At 39.3% G+C, this 27,925-nt stretch overlaps 2 protein-coding genes across 2 annotated transcripts in view; both read left to right on the top strand.

The window, feature by feature from the left end:
* The first annotated feature begins 794 nt into the window (after positions 1-794).
* On the top strand, positions 795-5,610 carry snrpa1 (small nuclear ribonucleoprotein polypeptide A'). The gene is made up of 9 exons (XM_026294287.1): positions 795-968; positions 1,686-1,833; positions 1,957-2,035; positions 2,315-2,361; positions 2,455-2,557; positions 2,916-2,995; positions 4,040-4,115; positions 4,930-5,023; positions 5,336-5,610. Exons 1-9 carry the CDS (start codon positions 887-889, stop codon positions 5,491-5,493), a joined length of 867 nt encoding a protein of 288 aa, XP_026150072.1. The 5' UTR covers positions 795-886; the 3' UTR covers positions 5,494-5,610.
* A 6,424-nt stretch (positions 5,611-12,034) lies between these two features.
* The window catches only part of LOC113122673 (mucin-5AC-like), a 31,098-nt gene continuing 15,207 nt past the window's right edge, over positions 12,035-27,925 (top strand). The window contains 30 exon segments of the mRNA XM_026294171.1: positions 12,035-12,095; positions 12,250-12,303; positions 12,415-12,676; positions 13,096-13,210; positions 13,303-13,393; positions 13,478-13,584; positions 13,884-14,112; positions 14,730-14,855; positions 14,941-15,058; positions 15,237-15,375; positions 15,551-15,661; positions 15,858-15,927; positions 16,619-16,756; positions 17,234-17,398; positions 17,482-17,576; positions 17,688-17,814; positions 19,092-19,347; positions 19,544-19,596; positions 19,997-20,100; positions 20,256-20,407; positions 20,559-20,697; positions 21,128-21,238; positions 21,427-21,606; positions 21,696-21,935; positions 22,234-22,390; positions 23,431-23,559; positions 23,813-23,963; positions 24,074-24,117; positions 24,206-24,428; positions 24,482-27,889. Of these exon segments, the coding sequence (XP_026149956.1) occupies positions 12,035-12,095; positions 12,250-12,303; positions 12,415-12,676; positions 13,096-13,210; positions 13,303-13,393; positions 13,478-13,584; positions 13,884-14,112; positions 14,730-14,855; positions 14,941-15,058; positions 15,237-15,375; positions 15,551-15,661; positions 15,858-15,927; positions 16,619-16,756; positions 17,234-17,398; positions 17,482-17,576; positions 17,688-17,814; positions 19,092-19,347; positions 19,544-19,596; positions 19,997-20,100; positions 20,256-20,407; positions 20,559-20,697; positions 21,128-21,238; positions 21,427-21,606; positions 21,696-21,935; positions 22,234-22,390; positions 23,431-23,559; positions 23,813-23,963; positions 24,074-24,117; positions 24,206-24,428; positions 24,482-27,889 (7,355 nt within the window).

Raw genomic sequence — 27,925 nt, 5'->3', positions numbered from 1 at the left:
GAAGCTTAATCTCCAGCAAGACAGCATATTCTACAAGACATTATAGTTTTCACTAGACATTGTAATTTAAAAGTAGTTGCTACAGCTTTGAGGCAGTTGTAGTTGATTAAAGGTACAATATTTACCGATTGGATGTAATACAGTAAAAGTATAAAGGTGCATAATAATGCACCCATGCAGATTTCTGCTACATCCAGGTCACAAACTGTTTGAACTTCTTCCCTCTGTGTGGCGCTACAGAACGCTGCACACCAAAGCAACCAGACACAGTTTCTTTCCCCGTGCCATCTATCACACTGATGAACCCTTAACACTAATCCATGTTGTCTGACAACAGAACACTGTGAATAACCCCCCAGTGCAAGACCTGTCCAAGTGCAATAACTGTGAATAACAACTGTGAATACTGTAAATATATAACAGTCATTCAGAAGCTCTTCGACTCTTGACCTACCACCTTACCTATTCTATTTCCCCCACTTGTATTTAATTAATTTTCTCACTTATTACATATTGTGTGAACTGATGTGACAAGCACACTGAGACTCACTGTACTGGAGTCAATTTCTTGCATATTTGGCAATAAATCCGGTTCTGATTCCGATGCAGTGCAGTATTTGTGTAGCCTAAATGTAATTGCTTTTGTTTGCCACTGCTTCAAAGAAGGGAAACATAACACACACAAATGTGACTACAACAAAAGGCAGAAAGAGGGCAACTGATCCACAGACCTTGCGGTAGATGGCAGTAATGCACCAATTTATTGTTTATGAACAGCCATTAAAGAGAAGAAGAAGAATCTTTGTTCCGGTTAACAGCGTGTTTATCCCCAGAACCGATTTGCCGCAAAAATCAAAAGTTGGTAGCGTCTGTTCTTGGATTCAACATGGTGAAGTTATCCGCGGAGCTGATTGAGCAGGCTGCTCAATACACGAACCCTGTGAGAGACAGAGAGTTGGATTTACGAGGTGAGACAAGCTTTGCTCGCTTCTGTGTTTGGATGTGTTAAGTTAGCTTGCTGATGCTAACGCTGGTTGCAGGCCTCACGCCACACTGGATTCAGAAAAGGGGCCCATTCGGTGTTGTACTTCACAATACGAAGAGCAAAGCGTCTTTAAAATACACATGTCCTCAGCGAACACTGGTTTGTGCTAAGAGTCTCACTGCAGGGCCTCGCGTTGTAGTGGTGAGATAATTACCGCTGAACCAACCTTTCAAAGTAAACGCATTTCTGAAATTTTCGTTTTTCTTCTTTCAGTTTTGATGCACCTTACTAATAACTAGTAAAGTTGTAGTAAATCATGGGACGATAGCAGCTGTAAGCCATTGAATTAAGTTATTTACTGCATAAAGTTTTGCAATAGGTATGTTAATAAAATAAGGGTTGAATCCTCTTAATCTTTACAGAAATGACGATTATTCGCAATCTTTATAGTAATTATGATTATTATTGGTATTTGTAAATCCTCTAACTAAAATATAGACAGCCAACTGTTATATTTGAAATATGATAGCTGATTGGATATACAGGTGTTGTGTAAAGTTTTGGCCTTCGTTTTCTATGTTAATATTAAACACATAGCTATAGCTCATGTGGTGTACTGTAACAATACATTTCAGTTGCATTATCCTTGGTGTACTTGTCATACAGCAGCAGTTCAACGCTCATATTTTTCATCTCGCAGGTTATAAAATTCCAGTTCTTGAAAACCTTGGAGCCACTCTGGACCAGTTTGACACTATTGACTTCTCTGATAATGAAATCAGAAAACTGGATGGCTTCCCTCTGCTCAAAAGGCTGAAAACATTGCTAATGAACAACAACAGAATTTGGTAAGTTGCAACACTTTGTATATGTTATATTGTGCATCTACCATCTGTATAAATTGGTCACACTATACTTAGCAGGTCAGTACAATGCTGGAAACCTGTAACCTTATGAAATATTTTCTTCAGTCGCATAGGTGAGAATCTGGAGCAATCGCTGCCCAGTCTGACAGAGCTGGTTCTTACAAACAACAACATACAGGAGCTGGTGAGTACATATTAACAGCAGTTAGTCCAACAGAATGACAAGTACAAGTTTATTCAATTACAGTGAAATACCAGAAAAATAGAAATTCCTCTTCAGGTTGTTACACTTAAATAATTTTTAAATCTTCAAAATATTATAAACAACATCACATAACAGCCCACCTGCAGCCTTCATAATGACCTTGTTGGACCAGCATCAGCAAAGACCACTAATATCAGCTATGTAATGGTAATGTAATCACAGTGTGATTTTCTGAGTTGCTGTACTTTTTATGTGCAGGGAGACTTGGATCCTTTAGCTTCAGTGAAGACACTGACCCTTCTCAGGTATAAATCATCTGTTCACAAAGACAAATTATTGTACTTATCTTGTGCACCACTTATGATTATACATGTTTGCAATAATGACCAAATTTCCAGCTTGTTAAGGAATCCGGTGACAAACAAGAAGCATTATAGGCTGTATGTCATCAACAAAATCCCACAAATCCGTGTGCTTGACTTCCAGAAGGTAAAGCTCAAGGTAAGTGCAGGTCGTCAGGTATTGTGCCAATTTTGAAAGTCCTGTTTAAATTTGAAGAAGTATGAGAGACAGGACTGAGTGAGTGTGACCTTGTGCAGTATTTCAAAGCCTGGCGTGGGGTGTTACTCATGGATGATATGTGTTGGAGATTGCAACTAAAACAATAGTATGAACTTTACAATAACTGAAGAACATTTTAGCATTGCAGCGATTATCAACACTGGTAAACTCTTCCATCCTGGAGTTGAACATCCAAAGGAGTTCTGATAAAATTTTCTGCCTGGCCTTACCCCTCTTGGATGAAAGCTTAGTCTGTAATTAACAAGGGTTTCACTTTAACTGTGTGATATCATCATAGGAACGCCAGGAGGCAGAGAAAATGTTCAAGGGAAAACGAGGTGCACAACTTGCAAAGGATATTGCCAAGCGACCAAAAACGTAAGATAAAAGTCCATGTCTGACAGCAGCTCCTCAGAATCACTGGATCTGGGCTCAACAGGTTAAATAATGCAAGAAAAAGTCTCCACTCATCACAAATTGTAAATTTGTGTACATCAGAATACTCTTACGATACACTAACTGTATATGGAAAGCCAGGATCTTCTTTTTTTTTTTGTTTTTTTTGTTTTGTTTTGTTTTTTTCTTACTGGCTGTGTGTAGTCATTAATGATAGAATCCCCCAAATTGTGAATTTCAAATCAGGCTACTTATTTGGACATTTACTGTTTTTCTGTTCTGCAGGCTCTGTGCTTCAGCAAGCTAAATTTAAAAAAAAAAATTTTTTTAAGAGGAAAATGTGGAGGAAAAAAGTGACAGGGCAAAATCAGTCTGGTTATTTGTGAATCGTTGCCATTTCTTACTGAGCAGGAAGGCATCCTAAAATGTGCGATGACTTTCTGAGTCAGTCACCAGGTCACAATCTAATTGACCTGCAGTCCTCTTGCTGAAGACCAAACTAAAGACAGAGAAAACCCATAATGAGCCAGTGAATATGTGGAACTTTGTCATGTGTCCAATTACTTTTGAATTCCTAAACCTTGGCCACTAAGTATGACACAGACTATATCTCCTACACAGTTCTGTGTTTTTAATCTAGTATCCAGTATTTCATTCCAATTTGAATGTGTTGCATGCAGCCAAAAATATGTAAATGTCCAAATAATTTCAATCTAAAATCTATTTTTAAATTATTAGTAGTATTTAAAAATGCAAGGACCTCATTTTAAAAAATCTGGCATCCACAAGGTTATTACTTCATCAGCAAATGAGATCAAACTCAGAACTAAAATGTAGAAGTTGATCTAGCCATTAAACCTGAAACCACACATTCACCACAGTGCTGCTCAGGACTGCTGTCTTTGGACAATGTATCAGTTTATTTCACTCAAGAAAAGATACTACACATGAGCCTGATACGGTTGGTTAACAGGTCAGAGAAGCCGTGTGTTTCCATGTTGTCTAAATGATGCATTATCCTTTCAGATTCACTCCTGGAGTGGCAGCACAGGTTGAGAAGAGGAGGACGGGGCCGTCCCAGGCAGAAGTGGAAGCCATCAAGGTTTGTAATGTTTAGGTTTTGAGAGCTGAACTTTAATTCCCAAATTGACAGTGGTTGCAAGTTTGTCATTGAATGCAAAATAACAAATACTTACCTCAACTTTCATGGCCTTTTCTGGTGTTTTCAGTCATATTCCACCTCCTGTTTCACTATGGGTGGAGTTTACTCATAGTATGGTCAGCATAGTATGAAAAAGGTATATGGAGGGAGAATGTTTGTTTTCATAGTTACTCTGTCTGTCAGATGTGACTATGTGTTGATGAGCTTTGGCTGTTTTTCAGTCAGTGTGAGGTTTTCACCAATCGCATGACAGCTCATCTCCTTGTATCTTTTCCTGGAAATCCTCCTTGTGTCTTTGGTGGGTGAGACTAAGACACAAGCAAGAGGACCATGGATGCAGTTAAGGGGAATTGAGATTTTTTTCCTTGACTATTAAAACATCTGAGCCCACTGAATAGTCAGCTGTGGTTGAAAGCCCCAGAAAAAGCCCTTGAAGACCTTTTTGTCGAACTACAATTACTAGTATCAGCAATGAACATTTATGCTCGAGCTTCAATGTTTGGTCATTTTTCATTTTTAGCATACTGTATGTTACAATGCAGCTTTGAAGCATTTTCCAGTTGACATGATATAGCTAATAACTTTGATTCAAATACTAGTCACACAGCCACAGTGGACACAAAACATTATTGAACTGCTGAAATAGCTTGGATGTAGATTCAGATTTCTAGCAGTAGATTGGCACAACATGAAGCGTTGAATAGGATCTGTGAGATTATATTAGCTGAGATTTACATGTGTGCTTGCATTTCAGAATGCCATTGCTAATGCTTCTTCGCTGGCAGAGGTGGAGCGGTTGAAAGGGATGCTGCAGGCTGGTCAGATCCCAGGCCGAGATCTCACACAAGGTCGGTGCTGACAATATTGTTTAGTACTCAATTAATACTCTAGAACCTGCTGGATTTTTAGGCTAACAAATCTTTCTATTTATATAAACATGTGGCCAGGATGCCTTGCATTGGGTTATTCAGAGATTTTGACAGGGTGCTTACTGAGGGAGTCACTTTGCTAACATAGTAGTAGTCTAAGTGGTGATTGTTAGTTTCTTAAACTGCATTTTACAATAAAGCTGAATAAATGCATGATAACATCAGCGTTACCCTTTTATAACCTCATTGTATTTTGACAGATGGATAAATATATTTTCTTTATAAACTCAGGTCCAGGTGGCATGGTGGAGGAGGAAGAGGAGGAGGAAGAGGGTGACATTGCACAGATGGAAACGCTTATGGATGAAGGTCCCCAAGAGGAGATGAATGAGGATGACCAAGAGGATAATGAAGATATGGATCAAGATCCACATATTAATGGATCCTGAGTACCATGAATGAGTTGTTTTGTTTTTTTATGTTGTAGATTTCTGCTGTCACAAATTTACATGTTTTTGTTTTTTGAAATATGACATAACAATAAACGCATTTTATATTACTGTAAATGAGTCCTCCTAATTTAGTCGCGTTCATACCTAAATCTGGTTCACTTATGTTATCCATCCATCTATCATCTATCCCTTCAGGGTTGTGAGCTGGAGCCAATCTCGGCTGTTATTGGACAAGAGGTGTGATACACCCTAGATACATCACCAGTTTATCACAGGACTGACACATAAAGACAAATACACACATTCACACCTGTGCACATAACTCCAACCATGATGTCTTTGGACTGAGGGGAGAAAGGCCCAGGGTCAAACAGGATTCATACCCAGAACCTTCTTGCTGTGTCGTGACAGTTAATTACCAATGTCCACTTATAGCTCTTCATGTGCAATGTTTTAAAACGGTATTGCACTTCCATACAGTTAGAATTATTTGAGCTGTGGTTCATAGAACATGTCATACTCCTTATAATATTAGATGCTACTGTTCCTAAAATGTATATTTTCTCAGCAAAGGTTGTTTTAATTAAGACACAAAGATGACTAGACATTTGTGGGAATTTATAATAACCTAAAGACAATGTTCAGATGTATAAGAACCCAAATAATGAGATGATTATTTTTGTAATTATAGTTATGAGTTATATTAATATTGTTTTGCTTAATAGTTACAAAGTGTTTGTCAATTAGGCAAACTAATTGACAAAGCTAATGCAACAGCCCTGCAATAAACCCTCTCATAAAATTCTGATAAATGAAGAATAGAGTGTATTTTGATCATCCAAATTGACCTCTGCACCAGTTTTTACTGTACAATATGAATCTCACATAACTTTATACACTGAATATTTGCATTGGATGTAAATCAAACACAGCAAAAATAATCTAGTATGAGCCGTATTTGTCAATATAGTGATGGTGAGCGAGGTGCTGTTTTTCCTGTCTGTGCTTTTCTTCTATATTTTTTAAGTTCAGATTTCCTTCTGGCTTTTTACTTCGTGAGTTTTGCTCCCTGTCCAGCACCACTCCTGCTAAACAAACAGTAACACTCAGCATCGCCCAGAGCTATCAGTCTAAGGTGACATGTACTGATAACAGCTCATACACCAAAAGATCAGGCTTATCTCTCTTGCATGCAAAGTATAACCAGACCTGTTTCTTCTGTTTTCTTTTTAATGGCCATGCAAGTCTCTGTCTGGAAAGTATAAAACACAATTTTACATGATGCAAACAATTCATAATTTTGAGCGATTGACAGCTTCAGCCTATAGATGTGGCACAGCACCATGTTATACTTCCTTATCAACCAGATATATGAGTACTGTATTTTATCTCTACCACAGTCGTAGATGGAAACAATTGCTCATACATCAACTGCGACCCCTCCCAAATGTGTTGCAGAACCAAATGTGTTTATGTCCAGTGGTGGAAGGTAACTAAGTACATTTACTCAAGCATTGTACTCAAGTACACTTCCATGTTTCTACAACATGCTACAAAACATTTAATTCACAATACGTTTGTAATAGGAGTATTTTTTATTTGAAATACTGCAACTTTCTCTATTCCCATAGAAGTAGTACTACTGTAGTGCCATCAGAAAAAGGTAGTTGTGAGACCTTGGACATCAGGGGATTTAATAGGTGGAATCTAGCTGGAGTGTGAGCCCCAATGGTTGCCCAGAACCATGGTTCCAAAAGTCTAGTCACAGCTTGTATCAAATGTGTATTTCATTAGCTTCTTCAAACTGCTCCTCTGCTAGTAAACAATGGAGCCTGGAAATTGGTTAAAACTGTTAAAGAACAGACCCAGAGTCCTACCTAGACTTGAGTTAAAATGCAGAGCAGATTTATTTCATAATGTTATGATCTCTTCAAACTATGAAAAGTTGTTCAGCCCTCTCCAGTCAGTGTTGTTTTTGCCATGTAATTCTGAGTGTTGTGTGTGTCATGTATGAGCTGACCCACAAGAAGCTTGTACAGGTGGAATAACAGTGGTCCAAAAATCACACCCTGGAGCACTCCGTGTGTAATTGTAATCCATTTAGATGATCACCAATAGAAATAACCCACTGCTACTGTCTGTCATGAAGGACTGCATTGAGATCAAGCAGCACCAAATGAGTCCGTACTGAGAGGAATGTCATTTAGCACCTTAATTATTCCAGTTTCAAACTGTGATGTCTAAAGCCAGACTGAAATTTGTCCAAGACAATATTTACATTTTTAAAAGTTGTTTAGCTGAATAAAAATTGTTTTCTCAATAACTTTCCAGTAGAGGGAGGTTAGGGGTTGGCCTGTAGCCATTTAATATTGAAGGATTCATGTGTTTCTTTAGAATGTCCTTAGTAGAGTTAAGGAGATATACTTTATCAAAAACTTATTTATGACTTTGACCTTTTCACCCTGCTGCCCACTTCGGGCTCCCAACTTTAGCATGTCATTGACCTTTTGAGATGTTTTTCACTGTACTCACTTGGACTTAAAGTCTTTAGTCAGGTGTTCACATGAAGCCTGGTATCTGTTTTATTTTGACATTTTGTTTTTTAGTTGTTAACAGACGACACAGATCAAAAGTGTTATAAGTAATTTGTAAACACCAGATAATTTTCCATCACAGTGACTTGAAGTGGTGACTTGAACTCTAATCTCATACTCTACTAATACTCACCTGTGCTTATGGAAAGTGAAGACTAAAATATATATATAATCTTAATACACAGCAAACTGACTTACAGTAAATAGCAGCCAGATTAGTTCAGTCTTTGTTAGTGTGTCCACTCAGTTTTGTAGATTTGTGGCTTGTTGTAGTTGTGGGTTTTAGTATGAAAAGGTGTTTTGGGTACAATTTTCCTTTATAAACTATAATAATAGAACAATCATAGAATCTGTAGTTGAATTAAATAAAAATTAACAATAAGTCATATACATTTGAATTTTTACAGATGTTTCTATTTTAAGCATTGTTGTAGTCATGGGTGGGGTAGGGGGAAGAGAGGGTTGTCTTTTATTTTTTCACTTTTTAGGTGGCAAATCTATTACTGTAGTTCACCATGTACTCCGGCTCCTGGCACATTTGTAATTACAGTATGAAGCAATGTAAAATTCAATCTACTATTTGACAATAAAAGATTAATCTGTAATGATATAAAGGGGTGTTTCCAAACTTTTTTATACAGTATGTATTTGCAATTTAGGCAAGCTAACTGTATTTTCATCTTATCAGATATTTGCTGTGTGACCTGGCCTTGTTTAAAACTACATTCAGATTTCTCCAAAATAAATAAATCTCTAGGTCAAACCACAGGTATCGTTTTATTGTGATTGAGCCTAAACCACCAAAGTCTCAGCCCAGTTATCACTGTTGGTTAAAGGAGGTGAACACTCTCCAAATACACCTCAACCCAATGTTGTAACATTTAAGGTTGACTCAGAAAATGTCAGTATTGTGAAACTTTTTTACATTACACCCAAGTTAGAGAGCACTGGCAACTCCTGCACTAAAGAATGTGATATTATATTTTCCTCTCCTAGTGTCAGAGACAGTAGCCTGTTGCCAAAGAGCTCATCAACAATCATAATTTCCTTAAACTACATTTTTTATTTAACTTTAGTCTCCACTTAATGCTGTTTAATTCTCATCCTTCATGCTTTTACCCCCACGTTATGAAATGATTGCTATCTATGCATCAGTAAAAACAAATGATTATTTTTGAATATATATCAGAGAGGTTTTTCTGCATAATAGAATACTAAATGAATACATTATTTGGCTCCTATGGTAAAGCTGTTACACTTAACTACCACTCTTATCTTTTACAGGCACAAGTAATTCGGTGGCTTTGAAACAATGCAGAGTGATAAAAGAGGCAAAATATCTAAAATACTGTGTCCTGGAATTCACACTGGTGAGTACAGATGAGTCTTTGGCATCACTGGACTTCATCACAGAAGCATCATCAAGAAAAACATCGACACCCAGCTCAAAAGATGCCTGGAGCACATTGTAGTCTCTTGTCACAACTTTAAGGTCAGAGGTCATCAGGGATCTGACAGGTACACTACGTAGACTTACAAGAAAAGGTAATCACTGTTTTTTCTGGGGGTTTTTTCTCCATGAATTGGTCATGAAATGTGATCTGATGTTCAACAAAGTCAAACAAATCAACAAACACAATATTTCTAAATTGATAAAACACAGACAGTCATCATCTTTCATGTATTTACTTAACGCACCCATTACCCTGTAGACTAGAGGGCTGTGGGGTGGCTGGAAGCTGATTCTGGGTGAAAGGCGAGGTACATCTTGGACAGGTTTCATAGACACATGGAAATAGGCAAACACTTACACTCACGTCATCAGTCAATGGAAGTGAATGTGTTCAGACAGCAGGAGATCCCAGAGAGAACATGCTAACTTCACACAGAAAGACCCCACTTGTCTGTGAAGCATCTGGGAAAACCACTGCCACACAGTGCTGCTCCCACTGTTACCATAAATCATATAATAGTTTACCAATTTCTGTATCACTGCAAACAAAGTGCAGTGAAAATCTGCTGTGTGTCCATGTAAACTAGGACTTCGTGTGTGCATGGGGAACATTATTTCCAAAAACATAAAGCTGTTTAAAGCTCCATGATTTCTGCTGCACCATTTGGGTAAATTGGTTCTCAGTCCATTAGTTTACTGCCCTTTTCACTCAAGTTGATTAGGAAAGACAGGGCACTGAGTTCAGGAGGCTCAGCTGGAAACCACTAACGAATAAATAACGACTATCAAAACCAAATGTCATTTCAGTTCAACGTTTCTTTCTTTTTCAAATATTACCTCTTAGAGCTCTGTGATAAATGGTTGGTAAAAGCTGCTAAAATGTGTTACACTAAATGTTATGTGTATACACTATCTACAATTTATATATTTGAGTAGTTTCCTAAATAAAATTGGTCTAATTTAAAATTACATGGGCGTATTGGTGCAGGTGTGGTGATCATGATGTGGGTGTGTTGTGGACATTATGCCTAATCTCCCTGTTATCTGGAGAAGTTCTGGGCAGGATGGGTAAGCTATAATATATATATTTACCTATATACGTTATATAGCTTGTTTTGTCTCTTCTTTCTTTAAGTTGGTTGAAATGATATTTTATGGTTGAGGCACTGCTCTGCCGTTTTTGAAACAACAGCATGCAAACAGCATGACTGACAACAGCTGCTGATTAGCACTGCCTTGTAGATGGCACCTGTGACTGTGCAGCATACAACCTCAGCTGGGTGGACAGTAAAACAATACTAATGGGTTTATAATGAACTTAAGTGAATTTAAATAATCTTAGCTTTCTATTTATGCTGAGTAACTGTTGAGTATGGCTATTGTAAGGAAGAGTGCTGGAGATAGGAAAACAAAAGACAACATTTTAATCAGTTTGATTAAAACACACCTTGAATAGCTTTTAAGATTTTATCACATTGGTCAAAACCAAAGTAAATAAAAACACTCAGAAGAGTGTTTATCTAGAGCCTTATTTTATATCAATCCACAATTGTCATCAGTCATCATACTGCTGTATTATTCCCACATGTCTAAATCACATTTAATAGTTGAGGGTGTTTCCTGCTTGAACCTTCAACAATGCCAAAACTGATCCTGAGCCTGAAGAGACATTCACAAAAGGCGCTATTAGCACTGAAAAATTTCTTCTTTTTGATCCTTAGAAAATAAACTGTCAAATATTTTTATTGGGGCAAATGTTTTGGGAGAAAGCAGTTTGACTGAGATCTAATCATAAAGTCTGCAGACCGTTCTTTGCTGTTTGATCTGAAAAAAATTCAAGTCACTTTTTGTTCCACAGTTATGGAACAAGTGTCATATTTAGTAGTCACAATTTCATTTTGTTTAGACACACAAACAACTTGGTTAGGTTTAAAAGGTCTAGGTCCACTCTTCATAATAAACCCTGAGTGGCACCATCAGGGGCAGAGCTACACATTCTGAACGCCGGGGGCTCACTCAGACATTAATACACCAGTGGAACAGCCACTGGGGGCAACTTTGGGTTCAGTGTTTTGCCCAAGGATACTTCAGCCTGTGGACCAGGGAATCCAAGGATCAAACCATCAACCCTCTGGCTCATGGTTATAAATCTGTATGATGCAAAGCACATTAGATTAGCTCAGCATCATGTTGGTTTGATCTTTCATTGTGGACCTGAATTCCACATTAGTATAGGCAGTGGTGCTAATTTGCCTGTATCAGAGATGTGAGATTCAGTGTCATGCTGTGAAACTGTGATTCATACCTGTTGTATGAAAGTAAATTGGACATGCTTTAGGGCAGGACCAGCAGTCACGAAACATGAATCATGTAATGTGTGTGTATGTTAATGCCACTCCTTCACCTGTCACACTCAGGCCTTGCCCCCTGGTATAAAATACTGGGCCTCCCACTCATCTGCCTTAGTGTTCTCGTGGAGAAGCAAATGGCAATGGCCAACGTGTGGCTGCTATGGCTGACCCTGTCTGCCATTGTGGCTGCCTGGCACAGCGGTACATACATTATAATGTATAGGCAGCCTGACAAATATGACCAGTGGGACTGTTAACAGTTCAGATCTCTACTGTTGCACCTTTATTGTGTTTTAGTACAGTTTGCCATTTGATTACTGATTACTTGATCAATCATTTTTATTTCTTTCAACAGAGGCTGCTGTAAATGTGTTCTCCGCCAGGTCCCAGATTCCTGAAAAAATAACAGGTGAGCTTGAACTGTAAACTATTTTCTTATGTAGGAGCTCTGTGGGCATTTATTCTTATAGGAAAATAACAGTATAAAATATGGCTACCATGTCCTGATCTGTTTTTATAGGTGTGAGTCCCATCCACAATGGCCAGGTTTGCAGTACATGGGGCAACTTCCATTTCAAGACCTTTGATGGGGATGTTTTCCAGTTGCACTCCACCTGCAACTATATCCTGACTTCTTCATGCCGGAGCAGTTACAAGGACTTCAACATCCAGCTAAGAAGACAAGAGACTGACGGTCATCCCACCATCAAAACCATCACTATGAAGCTGGAGGGTTCAGTGGTTGAGCTCTCCAAGGGCTCAGTGGTCATTGATGGCAAATCGTAAGTTTTGTTCTAAAATCCTTAAAATGTTGTCACTTTGCCCACATCGGCCCAAGTTATTGTTTTAAACTTGTCATAGCTCATATCCGGACTGTAAAATCACCAACAGTAATGGTTTAGTTTACACTAAGGACTTGATTAGTGTGAACAGTAACTGAATTATCATTGCAACTTTAAAATCTATTTTGGAAAGGAAATATTTGGGGGAAAAATGTTGTTTTATGCAAATGACTTTTTTTGATGTGTCAAAGTGTCAGAAGACAAATTTCCCCCAAAAATCTCAGGGGTCTACTGCCAACCTTCTTACTGCACCACATGGATAGATACAACAGCTCCATTCACAATCTTATTTTGCCATTAAGAGCATTAAAACTTAGAAGAAAAGCATAATTGCTAAAATAATGTCATTGCTTTCACAGAGTTGTTCTACCATACAGTCAAGCAGGAGTGCTCATTGACAAAGCCCCTACGTACATCAAGATCAAAGCAAACTTGGGATTGGTTGCTATCTGGAATGAGGAGGACTCTTTTCTGGTAGGATTATATCTGCACATAAAAGTCTGTTATGACCATTATTGTAGTTGTAAGTTATGCACATGTGTCTATGTATGGTTTTGTCTTCTCAGGTGGAGCTAGACCCTAAGTACAAGAACCAAACCTGTGGTCTTTGTGGAGACTTTAATGGGGTCCAGCTCTACAATGAGTTCTACAGTCATGGTACACTTTGACCCATGTTACCAAGTCATTCAACGTAGTCATCACTACATCCTAAACTGTGCTTATTTGTTATTATTGAAACAGGTGCCAAAATGTCACCCACGGATTTTGCAAGTTTTTGGAAAATGGATGGACCAACTGAAAGCTGCTCTGACTACACAGTGGAGTCAACTGAAAGCTGCAGCAACATGGTGAGGCTTCACCCAGTTATATGCAAATCAAAGTCTATGTGTGTGACACTGATGAACTATACAGAGTCGTCCAGTTTGAAAACTGGACCTTGAACCAAACCCATCCTAAATCTTAAACCACAGTTAATCTAGTGAATCAGACAAACCACAACATTGCTAGTTTGTCAGCACAATCCCTCAGTCCATATAGCCACATCCAGGTAAAATAGCTTCATCTGTCATGTTTCATATGGCACCTTCTTGACTTTAGCTGCCAAATCATTTGTCCTTTCCTTTTGTCACTCCTGTTTGTCCTGTAGAAACCTCTGTGTGAGCAGATCCTCACAGCACCGGCCTTCAAAACCTGTTACAACCTACTAGATGTTGCCTCCTTCACATCTGCCTGTATAGCAGACCTGTGCCACTGTGGCAATAACGCAGATGCACAGTTAGACACCTTCTGTTTGTGCAACACTGTGGCTGAATTCTCCAGACAGTGTGTCCATGCTGGTGGCAAGCCTGATAACTGGAGAACCAAAGAGCTCTGCTGTAAGTACACAATAGTAAAAACAGCTAGTTAGATATTGGTTTTCTCATTATGAACATAGAACAACCAGAAATCATACAGGAACTGAAAGAAGAAGAAGAGTCCAACCTAAAAAAAAAAATGTGACTGTTTATCTTTTGGAACCATGACAGAAAGAAAATCAGTGCCATCATATGTTCTGTGAACACAAGAACAATCCCTGACACTGATGTCTGCATTTTTAAGCAGAGTGAACAAAAATGTTTGTCAGTATTAAGAGGACACACTCAGATTGTTCCACCATCTAACATTGGTTAAACATTTCACATATTACATATTAAACAAACAGATACAGCGTACGGATATGAGGATGAATTAAAATATCACACACCCCTAGACTTAAAAGTTGTGATTTAAGTGTTGTTGGCAACTGACCAACTTCAGATCCACCAACACTAACTGACTGGTGCTCCAACCAAGATCAAGCAAAATAAGGGTAACACCAACCCCTGAGTTTGTTGTAATCTTAACCCTGTAACTTCTAAAAACAGGCTCCCAGAGGAAAGTTTGTGTGAATAATGTTAGATGAGAGGTTATGTGATCGATGTCAAGTGTTGAGAAACAACTGTTGTGTTCACAGGGAAGTCATGTCCTCACAAAATGGAGTACAAAGAGTGTGGAAGTCCATGTGCTGATACCTGCTCCAACCCAGAGGCCAGCCACACATGTGACAACCACTGCATTGATGGATGCTTCTGCCCTGCAGGTACAGCAGAGTGACACACACATATGTACATTCAACTGCACAAACAAAATGTGTTTGAATGCAGAAATACTTTGATTACTTTCAGGCACGGTGCTGGATGATTTAAATGGAAATGGTTGTGTCCCACTAAGCAAGTGCTCCTGCAGCTACAACAGCAAGATCTATGGACCTGGAGAGTCCTACTCCACCAACTGCAAAACATGGTATGATGTACAACATAAGTGTAAAATGTGTGTGTACACAATCTCTCCTACTGAATGGATCTCTCTTTTTGAAGTGTCTTGCATTTTTCCCCATTGAAGGGATCAATATGTATATAAAATTTGATTTGCCTAATTGCATATCCACTGGCAATTAAGATTAAACTGTGTGTGCTGACAGTGTGTGTGAGAGTGGCCAGTGGAAGTGTACACAGCAGAATTGCCCAGGAACCTGCTCTGTGGAGGGAGGAGCTCACATCAACACCTTTGATGGAAAGGTCTACACCTTTCATGGAGACTGCTCCTATGTTCTGGCTAAGGTAATATTAAAGTGATATAATATCACTTCAATCAGTAACACTACTATCAGTAAAACTGATATTAGTGCTGCTAGTATGTTAGCTTCTAGCTCCTGCAGGTACTGCTAATTACACATCCTATGGCACTGCTGTACCCAATGCACTGCTCTCTGTCTCTGTGTGTCTGAATGTTTAGGACTGCAGTGGAACACAGTTTGTGATACAGGGAGAACTGGTGCAGTGTGGACTGACTGAGAGTGAAACCTGCCTCAAGTCTGTTACCTTAGGTTTGTCTGGAGGGGCCAATGTGAGTATGATGTCTATAGAGACACTCACACACACAGTTCATTTTATAAACTGGAGAAAATTACAGATGATCCTGAATCCAAGAATAAAAGTCTTTTATAAAACTAGTGGTGGTGGGAAGTGAAAAATGAAACTAGTCCACCAAAAACATAAAGTATAAAGATTTTCCTAATATAATCTTGTCTGTTCATATATAGGTGATCACCATTCAGCCCAATGGCAAGGTTTATGTGAATGGCATCTACGCTCAGTTACCATTTTCTGCTGGTAAGAGATGCTCTACTGCACAGTGTTATGTCACATTATAAGCTACAGTATATTTTTCGATTTTATCTATACCACAGTTCAGCTGTGGTAAAAGAAAATAAAAGAAAAATCTGTTGTAAATCTGGTGTAAGGGCACTGCACTAGCAACACCTAGCGGTCAGTCGTGGCACAGAGTTATGTGATCGCATGAAAAAGTTACTCTCTCACCTCTACAGCTCAACAAAAGTGTTAACAGTGACAAGGACCACCATATAATTAACGACAAAAATGTGCCATCAATATTAAGCCATGAAAAAATTAAATTAAAGAAAGGATAGAAATGGCACAGGGAGAGATTTGTTGAGACATTTGATGTTTGTAATTTCAGGCAATGAAATCAACAGCTCAGTAATATCACACTTCATGAGCACAAGTTTCCAATTTTGACATAATCTGACCCCAATAAACAGCCAGTGTCTGCTTCCACACAGACTCACGAAAAACGTCACCATCTTTACTGTAGATCCAGCATCATTTCATTGGTGTCTGGCATGAATGGAATGACAGCATCCAGAAAGTGATAGATATCAGTTTTACAATGCTTGAGCATTTCCTCAATACCAAGATTAGCAGACACGTAGTTTTTCAATTCAGTTTAATTCTTTCCACGCTTTTAAAAACTCCCATTCTCGACCTTTCTCTGGACACCTAGCTGGGATCTCCACCTTCAGAGCATCCTCCTTCTACCTGCTGGTTCAGACGTCTGTTGGTGTCGTGTTGGAAGTGCAGCTCCAGCCAGTCATGCAGCTATATGTCACAGTGACCAACAACTACCAGGCCAAGACCTGTGGTATGTAAAGTAAATCTCCATGTGTTTTCAGACTGAAAACATCCCATAGAGAAATTAAATACTGATGGTGTAACCAAGCCCAGCAAACAGTAAACATGAATAATCGCAGAGAACCCAGGGTTCAGTGATCATTTACAAGCAACTATACTAGCACCAAGTTATACGTGTACATTTGTTTAAATTAACCGTAAAAGAAGTAAGTACTACTACATAAACAGTATATCAAATAGTAACATATAGTTACAGAAAGTAGAAATGCAGAGACTGAAAGAAAATCTTTTTAAGCATATTTGACTTTGCAAAAAATTAATATTGTAAAAAAGCTAGAAAAGACTGCAACATGAACACAAGTTATAATCATAATTTATCATACTTTATTAACTGAACAAAAAACAATTTTATAATTTTCTCAACACATTCAGTTCAGCAGCCTCTTTGTCAACAAACTTCCATACTGATATGTGTCTGTGTCTGCAGGTCTGTGTGGAAACTTCAACCATAACCAAGCTGATGACTTTCTGAAGCTCAGTGGTGTTCCAGATGCTACAGCAGCTGGTTTTGCCAACAGCTGGAAGACACATGCTAGTTGCCCAGATGTTAAGAGGAACTTTGACAACCCCTGCAGTCTCAGTCTGGATAATGGTAATTCTAACTCATTTAGACTCTCTATTATCACTGTGGTGTCGTCAGAATGAATAATGTTGGTGCTTGTGTGTCCATTACAGAGAAGTATGCCAAGCACTGGTGCTCCATGCTAAGTGATCCCCAGGGAGTGTTCGCCTCATGCCATGCAGAAATCAGTCCTGATTCTTACAAAGAGGCAAGTCCCACAGCTATGGCTTTTCCATATTTCTGCAAAATGGACCCAGGCCGGCCCCCAGACCTGTGCTAGGACTTCACACTGCTTTTTCTTTATTTTGCCTCCTCACAGAACTGCATGTATGACAGTTGTAACTGTGAGAAAAGCGAGGACTGCATGTGCGGTGCAGTCTCCTCATATGTCCATGCCTGTGCAGCTAAAGGAATTCAGATCAGTGGTTGGAGGAAGACAATCTGTGGTGAGTAGTGACAACTGTGGAATAGAAGAGTGTTATGAAGACTTGAAGAAATTAGCTTGGGTATATTATAAAAAAGTATTTCCAGCAGACCATATGGAGTCTCTTGCTGGACCATCCTCACATATAGCAGAAGTCAGTTTGGTTAGGTTTTAGGCAAATCTTTGTGTTCAACTTTAGTCTTTTTCCAGTGTAGTGACAGGGAAAGCCCTCAAAAACCACAAAATCAGTGTTAAGCAATGGTTCACTATTTTGAAGGAATTAATTGAATTTAAAAATCCAAATAGATGGTATCAGACATTATTTATATTGGGAATATAGAAATATAATTATTACCTATGAAGGACACACAGTTCTTGTACATATACAACTCCAATCATACTGGAAAAGAAAAATGTCAAACTGTTATCTGCTCTTAAGGACACCTTTGGACATGTTGTCATGTTTGTATGCAGTTTAAAAAGCCATATCAAATATCAGTAATGTACAGCTCACCTGTAGTCAGATGTGCTCCAAAACTCTGAAGCCTGGTCTGTTAATGTAAGGAGACCAATTTTGCAGTTTTGATCCTGGTCCACTAGGGAGCAGCATTATTCCATGTTGAGCCTATGATCAGAAAATATACTGTACTGATTGTTACAGCCAGGTCTTCAGCTCTAATCAACTATTTAGATTAACTGAAGTCAGGATTTTCACAATGAATCCAGATTTTTGGGTTGTTTTTTTAAATGGTCCTAAGCGTGTGTGTGTGTGTGTGTGTGTGTGTGTGTGTGTGTGTGTGTGTGTTTTTCAGTCATATTAAGCATATTAAACACATTTTGTTTGAAGGTGAGGGCCATCATAACCTCCCTTACACCTGGAAATGGAAGGATGAGGTGTAAGGGATGTTCAGAGGGTTGCATTCTGCAATCTCACCAGTAGATGGCACTAAATCCATTACATTTTACACACTGTACCTTTAAGCGAACTATTGCTTTTAATAATTTAATAATAACAATTAGACAATTAGACAAAAATGAATAGAGCTGGGATAGGCTCCAGCAGATCCCTGTGATCCTAAAGAGAAATAAACGGGTATGAGTGAATGAATGAATGAATGAATGAATAGAGAAGGTAGGAAAACACCTAAAACATGACAGAAACCTACAAGTAAAATCTTGCTGTAATATTGTAGCAAAGGAGCTAAATTGTGGGAATCACTGGGATGGTCCTTCATCTTGTATAAGTTGCAGTACAACAGAATCACAGTTTTTGCTGATTGTGTGTCCTGACCTCTGTAGGGAAATATGCCAACTTCTGCCCTAGCAACATGATCTACTCCTACAACATCACATCTAACGAGCGCACCTGCCGCTGCATCAGCACCACAGACCTCAGCTGTCACTTCTCCTTCCCATCCATTGATGGCTGTATTTGTGCAGAAGGAACATATCTGGATGACTCTGGGAACTGTGTCCCATCTAAAGCCTGTCCCTGTTATGACAAAGGCTCAGTTGTGCCTCCTGGACAGGTTGTCAACAAAGACGGGGTCATGTGGTATGAATATTATAAATATATAGTTTTTTCATTGTGTTATTGCATGTGATTTGATATGTTCAAATGAGTGTACATTATAGATTGTATTCAGTGAATATTTGTTTTTGTGATAATAAAAAAATGCTACAAAAAATGAAAACAGTGTATTACAAGGTTATGTATCTACATTAATATGTTTTTAATATTTATCCACTAGCACTTGTAAGGAGGGGCAACTCAGCTGCATTGGAGAGTTTATTCAACAGCCATGTAAGTTACCAGAATGGCCTGAGAGGGAGCAGTCTCCTTCCTGACAGTACCTTATATAACTCATGTGGCAGAGTGTTGTTTTGAAATGTACCAGCTGTAAGTCAGTAACTGGAAAGTAGTGTCTGTGAATGCTATAGACTAGGAAACAGTAGAATTGAGATCCAGCATATCAAATAGTTTCATAGTATTGTTATTATTTAAATATAATAGCATATAATGTTTGAATGTTTGTTTGCAAAGTAAATATGTAACTAATTTTCAGTGTCTTTGTTTGATTCCACGTTAAAGACAGCGTTTCTGTAGAGGTCAATAATTTTAAGACGTCTGTGCTCTGTGTGCATTATGCAAAAGATGAATTTCAGAAATATATTAAAGTAATTTCAGACATATCTTTTCTCAGCAGCCTGTGCTTCTCCCATGGTGTACTTCAATTGCTCTGCTAATGGTCCAGCTGCAAAAGGAACTGAGTGTGAGAAGAGCTGCAACACATTAGACATGGCCTGTGTGAGTCAACTCTTCCCCAAAGAAATTTACAGACAAAACGAAATTGTTTCTGTCTAGAGCAAACATTTTGATTTAGTCTGATTTCTGAGGTAGTGCTTATTAAACGCTTTTTTATGCAACATCACTGTAGATTGTAAGTTTGAACTTTTCTACAGGTGACCACAGGGTGCATCTCTGGCTGTATGTGTCCATCTGGGATGGTATCTGATGGTCAAGGAGGCTGCATCAAGCCAGAGGCCTGTTCCTGTGTTCACAACGGCATCTCCTACCAGCCTGGAGAAACCACCAAGGTGGACTGCAACACCTGGTAGGTGAACCACATGTGGGATAAAACATTACAAGGCTACAAAGATCCACCCAACACTTAATTATTTTGGTTACACCTGTGACTGGCATGCACATACAAAAAGTCATGTCTTTTATTAAAACCTCTAATCAAACAACTAATATGTTTACAGCACTTGTCAAGATAGGAAGTGGAAGTGCACCACCAGTGAGTGTGATGGAACCTGCTCTGTCTATGGTGCTGGACACTACATGACTTTTGATCAGAAGCGCTTCAACTTTGATGGCAACTGTGAATACATTCTCACTCAGGTACTGTATGAATACACACAGAAGCCATTGGGGAACAAAGTTTTGGACCCTGAAGTATATTTTTAGACAATAATAACAAATAAGCCATCCAACTCAACAGGGGCAGATTGCTAATAATAAAATATAATTAACCTTTTGCTAAAAGAACATTTGGTACATTGCACTAAGTTGTATGTGGCTATATGCTTGTGTACATTTGTGTATCAATGGGTGATTGCATACAAATAGACAGAATAAACTGTATACACACTGATTAGAATTATTGTTATGTACATTTTAAATTATTAGTGACTAATGGACTAAAAGCTGGCTGTCATTTCCTTCATATGCATAGTCCTGATAGAGACTGGTATAATGCTTTAGTTTGTACCACAGCTATTTATAAACAACCTCTATTAAAGGATAAATGTGTGTCTGTGTTCTTGCTCAGGACTACTGCGGCAGTGCTCAAAATAATGGCACCTTCAGAGTGATCACTGAAAATGTTCCCTGTGGAACCACGGGAACCACCTGCTCCAAGACCATCAAGATCTTCTTAGGGGTAAACAGTCAGACCTGTTAAAAAATGTCTCAGAGTAAACTGCAGACACAGTGCTAAGAATAGATTCATATATTGTAAATAAACTGATTTAGCATATCTCAAGGGCAGCTTGAATTCTTAGAGATATTAGGTAAAACTGACCAATAATCAATTTTCGTTTATTTTATTTTATGCTATTTTATTTTTAGAGTGCAGAACTGGTTCTAACAGAGGGAAACTACCAACTGTTTTCAAGTGGAAATGAAGAAACAGCTCCATTCAGTTATAGCACTATGGGCATTTACCTGGTAATTGAAGCCAATAATGGACTCATTCTCATATGGGACAGAAAGACCAGCTTGTTCATCAAGCTCAGCCCAAAATACAAGGTAAGCCTGCATATGTGACGTATGATTTAATCCAATGTGATAAACCACATGCTCTGTTTTGGTACTTAAATTGAGCTCTACTTTTTTAGGGCCTTGTGTGTGGGCTTTGTGGCAATTATGATGGCAATGCAAATAATGACTTCACTACAAGGAGTCATGCTGTTGTGGTCAACCCACTGGTGTTTGGGAACAGTTGGAAGGATTTACCGAGCTGCCCTGATGCTCAAAGTGTCACCAGTCCCTGCACAAACAACCCATACAGGCAGTCCTGGTCCCAGAAACAGTGCAGCATCATACAGAGTGATGTCTTCTCTGCCTGCCACTCAGTTGTAAGTTGTTGCTAAAGTCACGTTTGTTGATGAAAGTGTTCTGTTTTTACCCTCATTATTTTATATAGTATTGAGTAACTTAATGTATAACATTGTCCTAAACTGTGCATCTGTTCTGTACTAAAAATTAATAGAAGCTGTCCAATACAGTAAATGGAGTAAAATGTGTATTATTTGCATTTGAGATGCGTGAACTAGACGTAGAAGTGCAGCAATGCCCTTTCTCCATGTTGTGTTGTGGAAGTGTGCTTTCAAATGCATTTAACTCATAAATGTAACATCATATACTTGCCTGAAGGTGGACCCTGCTCCATACTATGAAGCATGTGTGTTTGACTCTTGTGCTTGTGACACCGGTGGGGACTGTGAATGTTTCTGCACTGCTGTGGCTGCCTATGCTGAATCCTGTAATCAGGCTGGTGTCTGCATTCAATGGAGAACCCCTAAGATCTGCCGTAAGTAGTCATTGCTCATTAGTTAATAATTATTTGTTCTTTTTGTGCACCCTGGAGTGGTTCCACGTCATATTGAGCAGTGGCTTGGTAGTTTCTCATTTATTCATGAATATCTATTACTTATGAACAAGTCATCTAATCATTCATCAGTATAATATTGTTCATTATTATCTATAAATATAGTCTTATAGTATTATAATAATAACCATTACAGGAGTAAAAAAAATCAATACTGAGATGATTAGCTCCTTGGCCCTTGATCCCCATACAGGTAAAGTGGTTTGTTTTCCAGGTTAGGGGATTTAGTTACCATTTACCCTTCTGGCTGTTCCAATTATTAAGAGACCACATACGGGAAATATCTTCAGTTGTCATCAAGATAAAGGCGAATGTCTTGAAACCCGAACAACTGTGGAGTCTATTCCCTTGTGAAAAGCCGTGTATGGAGCACAAGGTTGACGGATCCAGACAAGAGTGAAACCGAAAACCTCAGAAATGAGGGTTATCAATCATTGTCCATCACAGTCTCAACAGAAAGGTCTTCTAAACCCACTTCAGCATGGTACTCTTGCTGCCCTGCTGTACCTGCCCCCATATGTTCCTCTTGAGAGGAACAGTTAGGGAACTCTTAGGGTTTTACAAGTTTTACAGTCTTCATGCCATCAACCTCAACCTTGAACCCAGCTGAAACTCAAGGCTCTATCTGAGGGTTTCCATCAAGCACTGGCTTGATGGAAATTAGCCAGGGAGGCTAATGGGCTCTGGTCTGGGTAAACCATGGTCCAGACACCACTGGTTACATAAAGCACAGGATGCTTTTATGTCCAAGAAAGAGACTAAAGCCTCTTTCAGTGACCTTTTAGCTAGCTATCTACCCATATGATTTCCCCTGTTCCTCTTAGGGGTTTTGTCTTGACTCTCTTTAGTCATTAGTGACACCTACAAACAATCTGCCTATAATCTGTTTAACGTGTTTAACCATATTAACATTACAACTGTGCCCATATTAATGGTATTTATTTATTTTTAATCTTTTCCAGCTCTCTTCTGTGATTACTACAATCCCCCTGGTGAATGTGAATGGCACTACATGCCGTGTGGGTCCCCTTGTATGAAAACCTGCAGGAACCCCTCAGGCAGCTGCTCTACACAGATACCGCCTCTGGAAGGTACAAGTTAATGTTTTATGACTTGACCTACAACACAACTGAGAAATACTGTTTAGTGACAGCTTGACCTTAAAATGCTTACATACCTAAAGTCATAAAATGAAGACCTTTCAAACACTGTATATTATTTCAAGTGAAGTCTAACAGGTACACAGGGTAACGGTGTTAAACAAGTGGGACTGTAATTACTAAGGAGTACTAAGATTCAAGATTAGTTTTATGTTTCTTCATAATATAATTTTTTTTAATTTAGGTTGCTATCCCAAATGTCCTCCTACTCAGCCATATTTTGATGAGGATACAATGACATGTGTTTTAAAAGAACACTGTGGCTGCTATGATAAAGATGGGAAGCATTATAAGAATGGTGACAAAGTGCCAACAACCGAAAACTGTCATTCATGGTAGGTCTTGCATATTTAACATTTAATATTGTGATGGGTTCACAAGCAATGAAAACAAAGCAAAACTGATGATATATATATATATATATATTTTTTTTCTTCTCTTAAAGTACATGCAGTTCAATGACCATCCAATGCCATTATGATGCCCAAGGTACACAAAAATTTGGAGATTATTGGGTTGTATAAATGAATACTTACGTTAGGTTAATATGTTAATAATATGTATTGTTTCTTTACAGCCTGTACCTGCATATATCATGGAAACAAATATCCTCCTGGCAGTACCATTTATAACACAACAGATGGACATGGCAACTGCCTCACAGCAGTGTGTGGAACGAATGGTACCATTGACAAGAGGTCATACCCATGCCCATTATCTACACCAATAACACACATGCCCTCTACTACAACTAGCCAGACTCCAACTACTTTTGTTTTTACATCAACTACACCAGGTATGTGTGAGATATTGAATTTGAAATCCAAAGAAACAATTAGTTGTATAATGTAAGATTTACCTCCTAAACAACACCTGTATTATGTATATTCACAGAGCCAGTCACAGTCACATGTAATCCTTGTGAATGGTCACCCTGGTATGATACCAGCTTTCCCACACTGGGAACTCCAGGAGGAGACAATGAAACTTATGAAAACATTAAAGCTGCAGGCCACAAGATATGTGATAAGCCAAGCCAGATCCAATGCAGAGCTGAGAAGTTCCCCAATGTCACCATTGACAGTGTGGGGCAAATAGTGGAATGTAATTTGGCTAAAGGACTGACATGCAAAAATGAAAACCAGGCAGGACCACTGGCCTTGTGTTTTAACTACCAAATCAGAGTGCTGTGTTGTGACTACAGTGGATGCCCAACAAAGCCTACTCCTTCAACAATACCACCAAGCTCCACTGCAACTCCACCAGCTGAACCTACAACAACACACCATGTTACTGATACAACTTGTCAGCCAGGCACAGTCACATGCTCCTGGTCACAATGGATAGATTCAGACTACCCTGAATTTGGCCCTGGAGGTGGAGATAATGAAACCATCAAGCATATCATCCAGAAAAGACATGACATCTGTGACAATCCAGTAGAAGTGATGTGTCAGGGTGTGGATTATCCAGGGGTTCCATTAAAAGACTTGGAACAAACAGTAACATGTAATAAGGAAGGACTCCTGTGCAAGAATAGCTTACAATATCCTCCAATATGTTTAAATTATGAAATAAAGGTAAAGTGTTGCAAGGAGGAATGCAGCACACCAACACCTTCTACAGTAACTGAGACAACTACAACTCAGCCACCAACAACTACAAGTCCTTCTACCACCACTAAAACAACATCTCAGCCACCTACCCCCACTCCAAGCACAACTCCTTCAACCACAACGCCAACTACAACTCAGCCACCTACCACTACTCCAAGCACAACTCCTTCTACTCCAACTCCAACTACAACTCCACCAGCTGAACCTACAACAACACACCATGTTACTGATACAACTTGTCAGCCAGGCACAGTCACATGCTCCTGGTCACAATGGATAGATTCAGACTACCCTGAATTTGGCCCTGGGGGTGGAGATAATGAAACCATCAAGCATATAATCCAGAAAAGACATGACATCTGTGACAATCCAGTAGAAGTGATGTGTCAGGGTGTGGATTATCCAGGGGTTCCATTAAAAGACTTGGGACAAACAGTAACATGTAATAAGGAAGGACTCCTGTGCAAGAATAGCTTACAATATCCTCCAATATGTTTAAATTATGAAATAAAGGTAAAGTGTTGCAAGGAGGAATGCAGCACACCAACACCTTCTACAGTAACTGAGACAACTACAACTCAGCCACCAACAACTACAAGTCCTTCTACCACAACTAAAACAACATCTCAGCCACCTACCCCCACTCCAAGCACAACTCCTTCAACCACAACGCCAACTACAACTCAGCCACCTACCACTACTCCAAGCACAACTCCTTCTACCACAACTCCAACTACAACTCATGCACCTACCACTACTACAAGCACTACACCTTCTACCACAACTGAAACAACTACACCTCCGTCACCAACTACACCTTGCCCTGACGGACATGGTATGACATGTACTTGGTCAGACTGGATAAATCTTGGCAAGCCCACACCAGGACCTAATGGTGGTGAAGATGAAACCATCAAGAAGATAATCTCTGCAGGTTATCACATCTGCTCAGCTCCAGAAGAAGTCCAGTGTAGAGCTGTTCTTTACCCAGGTCTGCCCTTGTCACAGGTGGGTCAAGATGTGACTTGCAACAAAAATGTGGGTCTCATCTGCAACAACAAACAACAAGGGCTTCAGCAAGAGTGTTTTGATTATGAGATCAAATTCAAATGCTGTGATTGCATATCAACTCCAACTCCAACTCCAACTTCAACAAGTACAACTACAACTCCTTCTACCACAACCCCGACTACAACACCTTCTACCACCACAACTACAACTCCTTCTACCACCACAGAAACAACAACTCAACCAATTACCACTACTACAAGCACTACACCTTCTACCACAACTGAAACAACTACACCTCCGCCACCAACTACACCTTGCCCTGACGGACATGGTATGACATGTACTTGGTCAGACTGGATAAATCTTGGCAAGCCCACACCAGGACCTAATGGTGGTGAAGATGAAACCATCAAGAAGATAATCTCTGCAGGTTATCACATCTGCTCAGCTCCAGAAGAAGTCCAGTGTAGAGCTGTTCTTTACCCAGGTCTGCCCTTGTCACAGGTGGGTCAAGATGTGACTTGCAACAAAAATGTGGGTCTCATCTGCAACAACAAACAACAAGGGCTTCAGCAAGAGTGTTTTGATTATGAGATCAAATTCAAATGCTGTGATTGCATATCAACTCCAACTCCAACTCCAACTTCAACAAGTACAACTACAACTCCTTCTACCACAACCCCGACTACAACACCTTCTACCACCACAACTACAACTCCTTCTACCACCACAGAAACAACAACTCAACCAATTACCACTACTACAAGCACTACACCTTCTACCACAACTGAAACAACTACACCTCCGCCACCAACTACACCTTGCCCTGACGGACATGGTATGACATGTACTTGGTCAGACTGGATAAATCTTGGCAAGCCCACACCAGGACCTAATGGTGGTGAAGATGAAACCATCAAGAAGATAATCTCTGCAGGTTATCACATCTGCTCAGCTCCAGAAGAAGTCCAGTGTAGAGCTGTTCTTTACCCAGGTCTGCCCTTGTCACAGGTGGGTCAAGATGTGACTTGCAACAAAAATGTGGGTCTCATCTGCAACAACAAACAACAAGGGCTTCAGCAAGAGTGTTTTGATTATGAGATCAAATTCAAATGCTGTGATTGCATATCAACTCCAACTCCAACTCCAACTTCAACAAGTACAACTACAACTCCTTCTACCACAACCCCGACTACAACACCTTCTACCACCACAACTACAACTCCTTCTACCACCACAGAAACAACAACTAAACCAATTACCACTACTACAAGCACTACACCTTCTACCACAACTGAAACAACTACACCTCCGCCACCAACTACACCTTGCCCTGACGGACATGGTATGACATGTACTTGGTCAGACTGGATAAATCTTGGCAAGCCCACACCAGGACCTAATGGTGGTGAAGATGAAACCATCAAGAAGATAATCTCTGCAGGTTATCACATCTGCTCAGCTCCAGAAGAAGTCCAGTGTAGAGCTGTTCTTTACCCAGGTCTGCCCTTGTCACAGGTGGGTCAAGATGTGACTTGCAACAAAAATGTGGGTCTCATCTGCAACAACAAACAACAAGGGCTTCAGCAAGAGTGTTTTGATTATGAGATCAAATTCAAATGCTGTGATTGCATATCAACTCCAACTCCAACTCCAACTTCAACAAGTAC

This window comes from Mastacembelus armatus, chromosome 3 (assembly GCF_900324485.2).
Source record: "Mastacembelus armatus chromosome 3, fMasArm1.2, whole genome shotgun sequence".
Taxonomy (NCBI): domain Eukaryota; kingdom Metazoa; phylum Chordata; class Actinopteri; order Synbranchiformes; family Mastacembelidae; genus Mastacembelus; species Mastacembelus armatus.
Note: the sequence above shows the minus strand (reverse complement) of the source record. Positions and strands in the feature narration are given on the sequence as shown.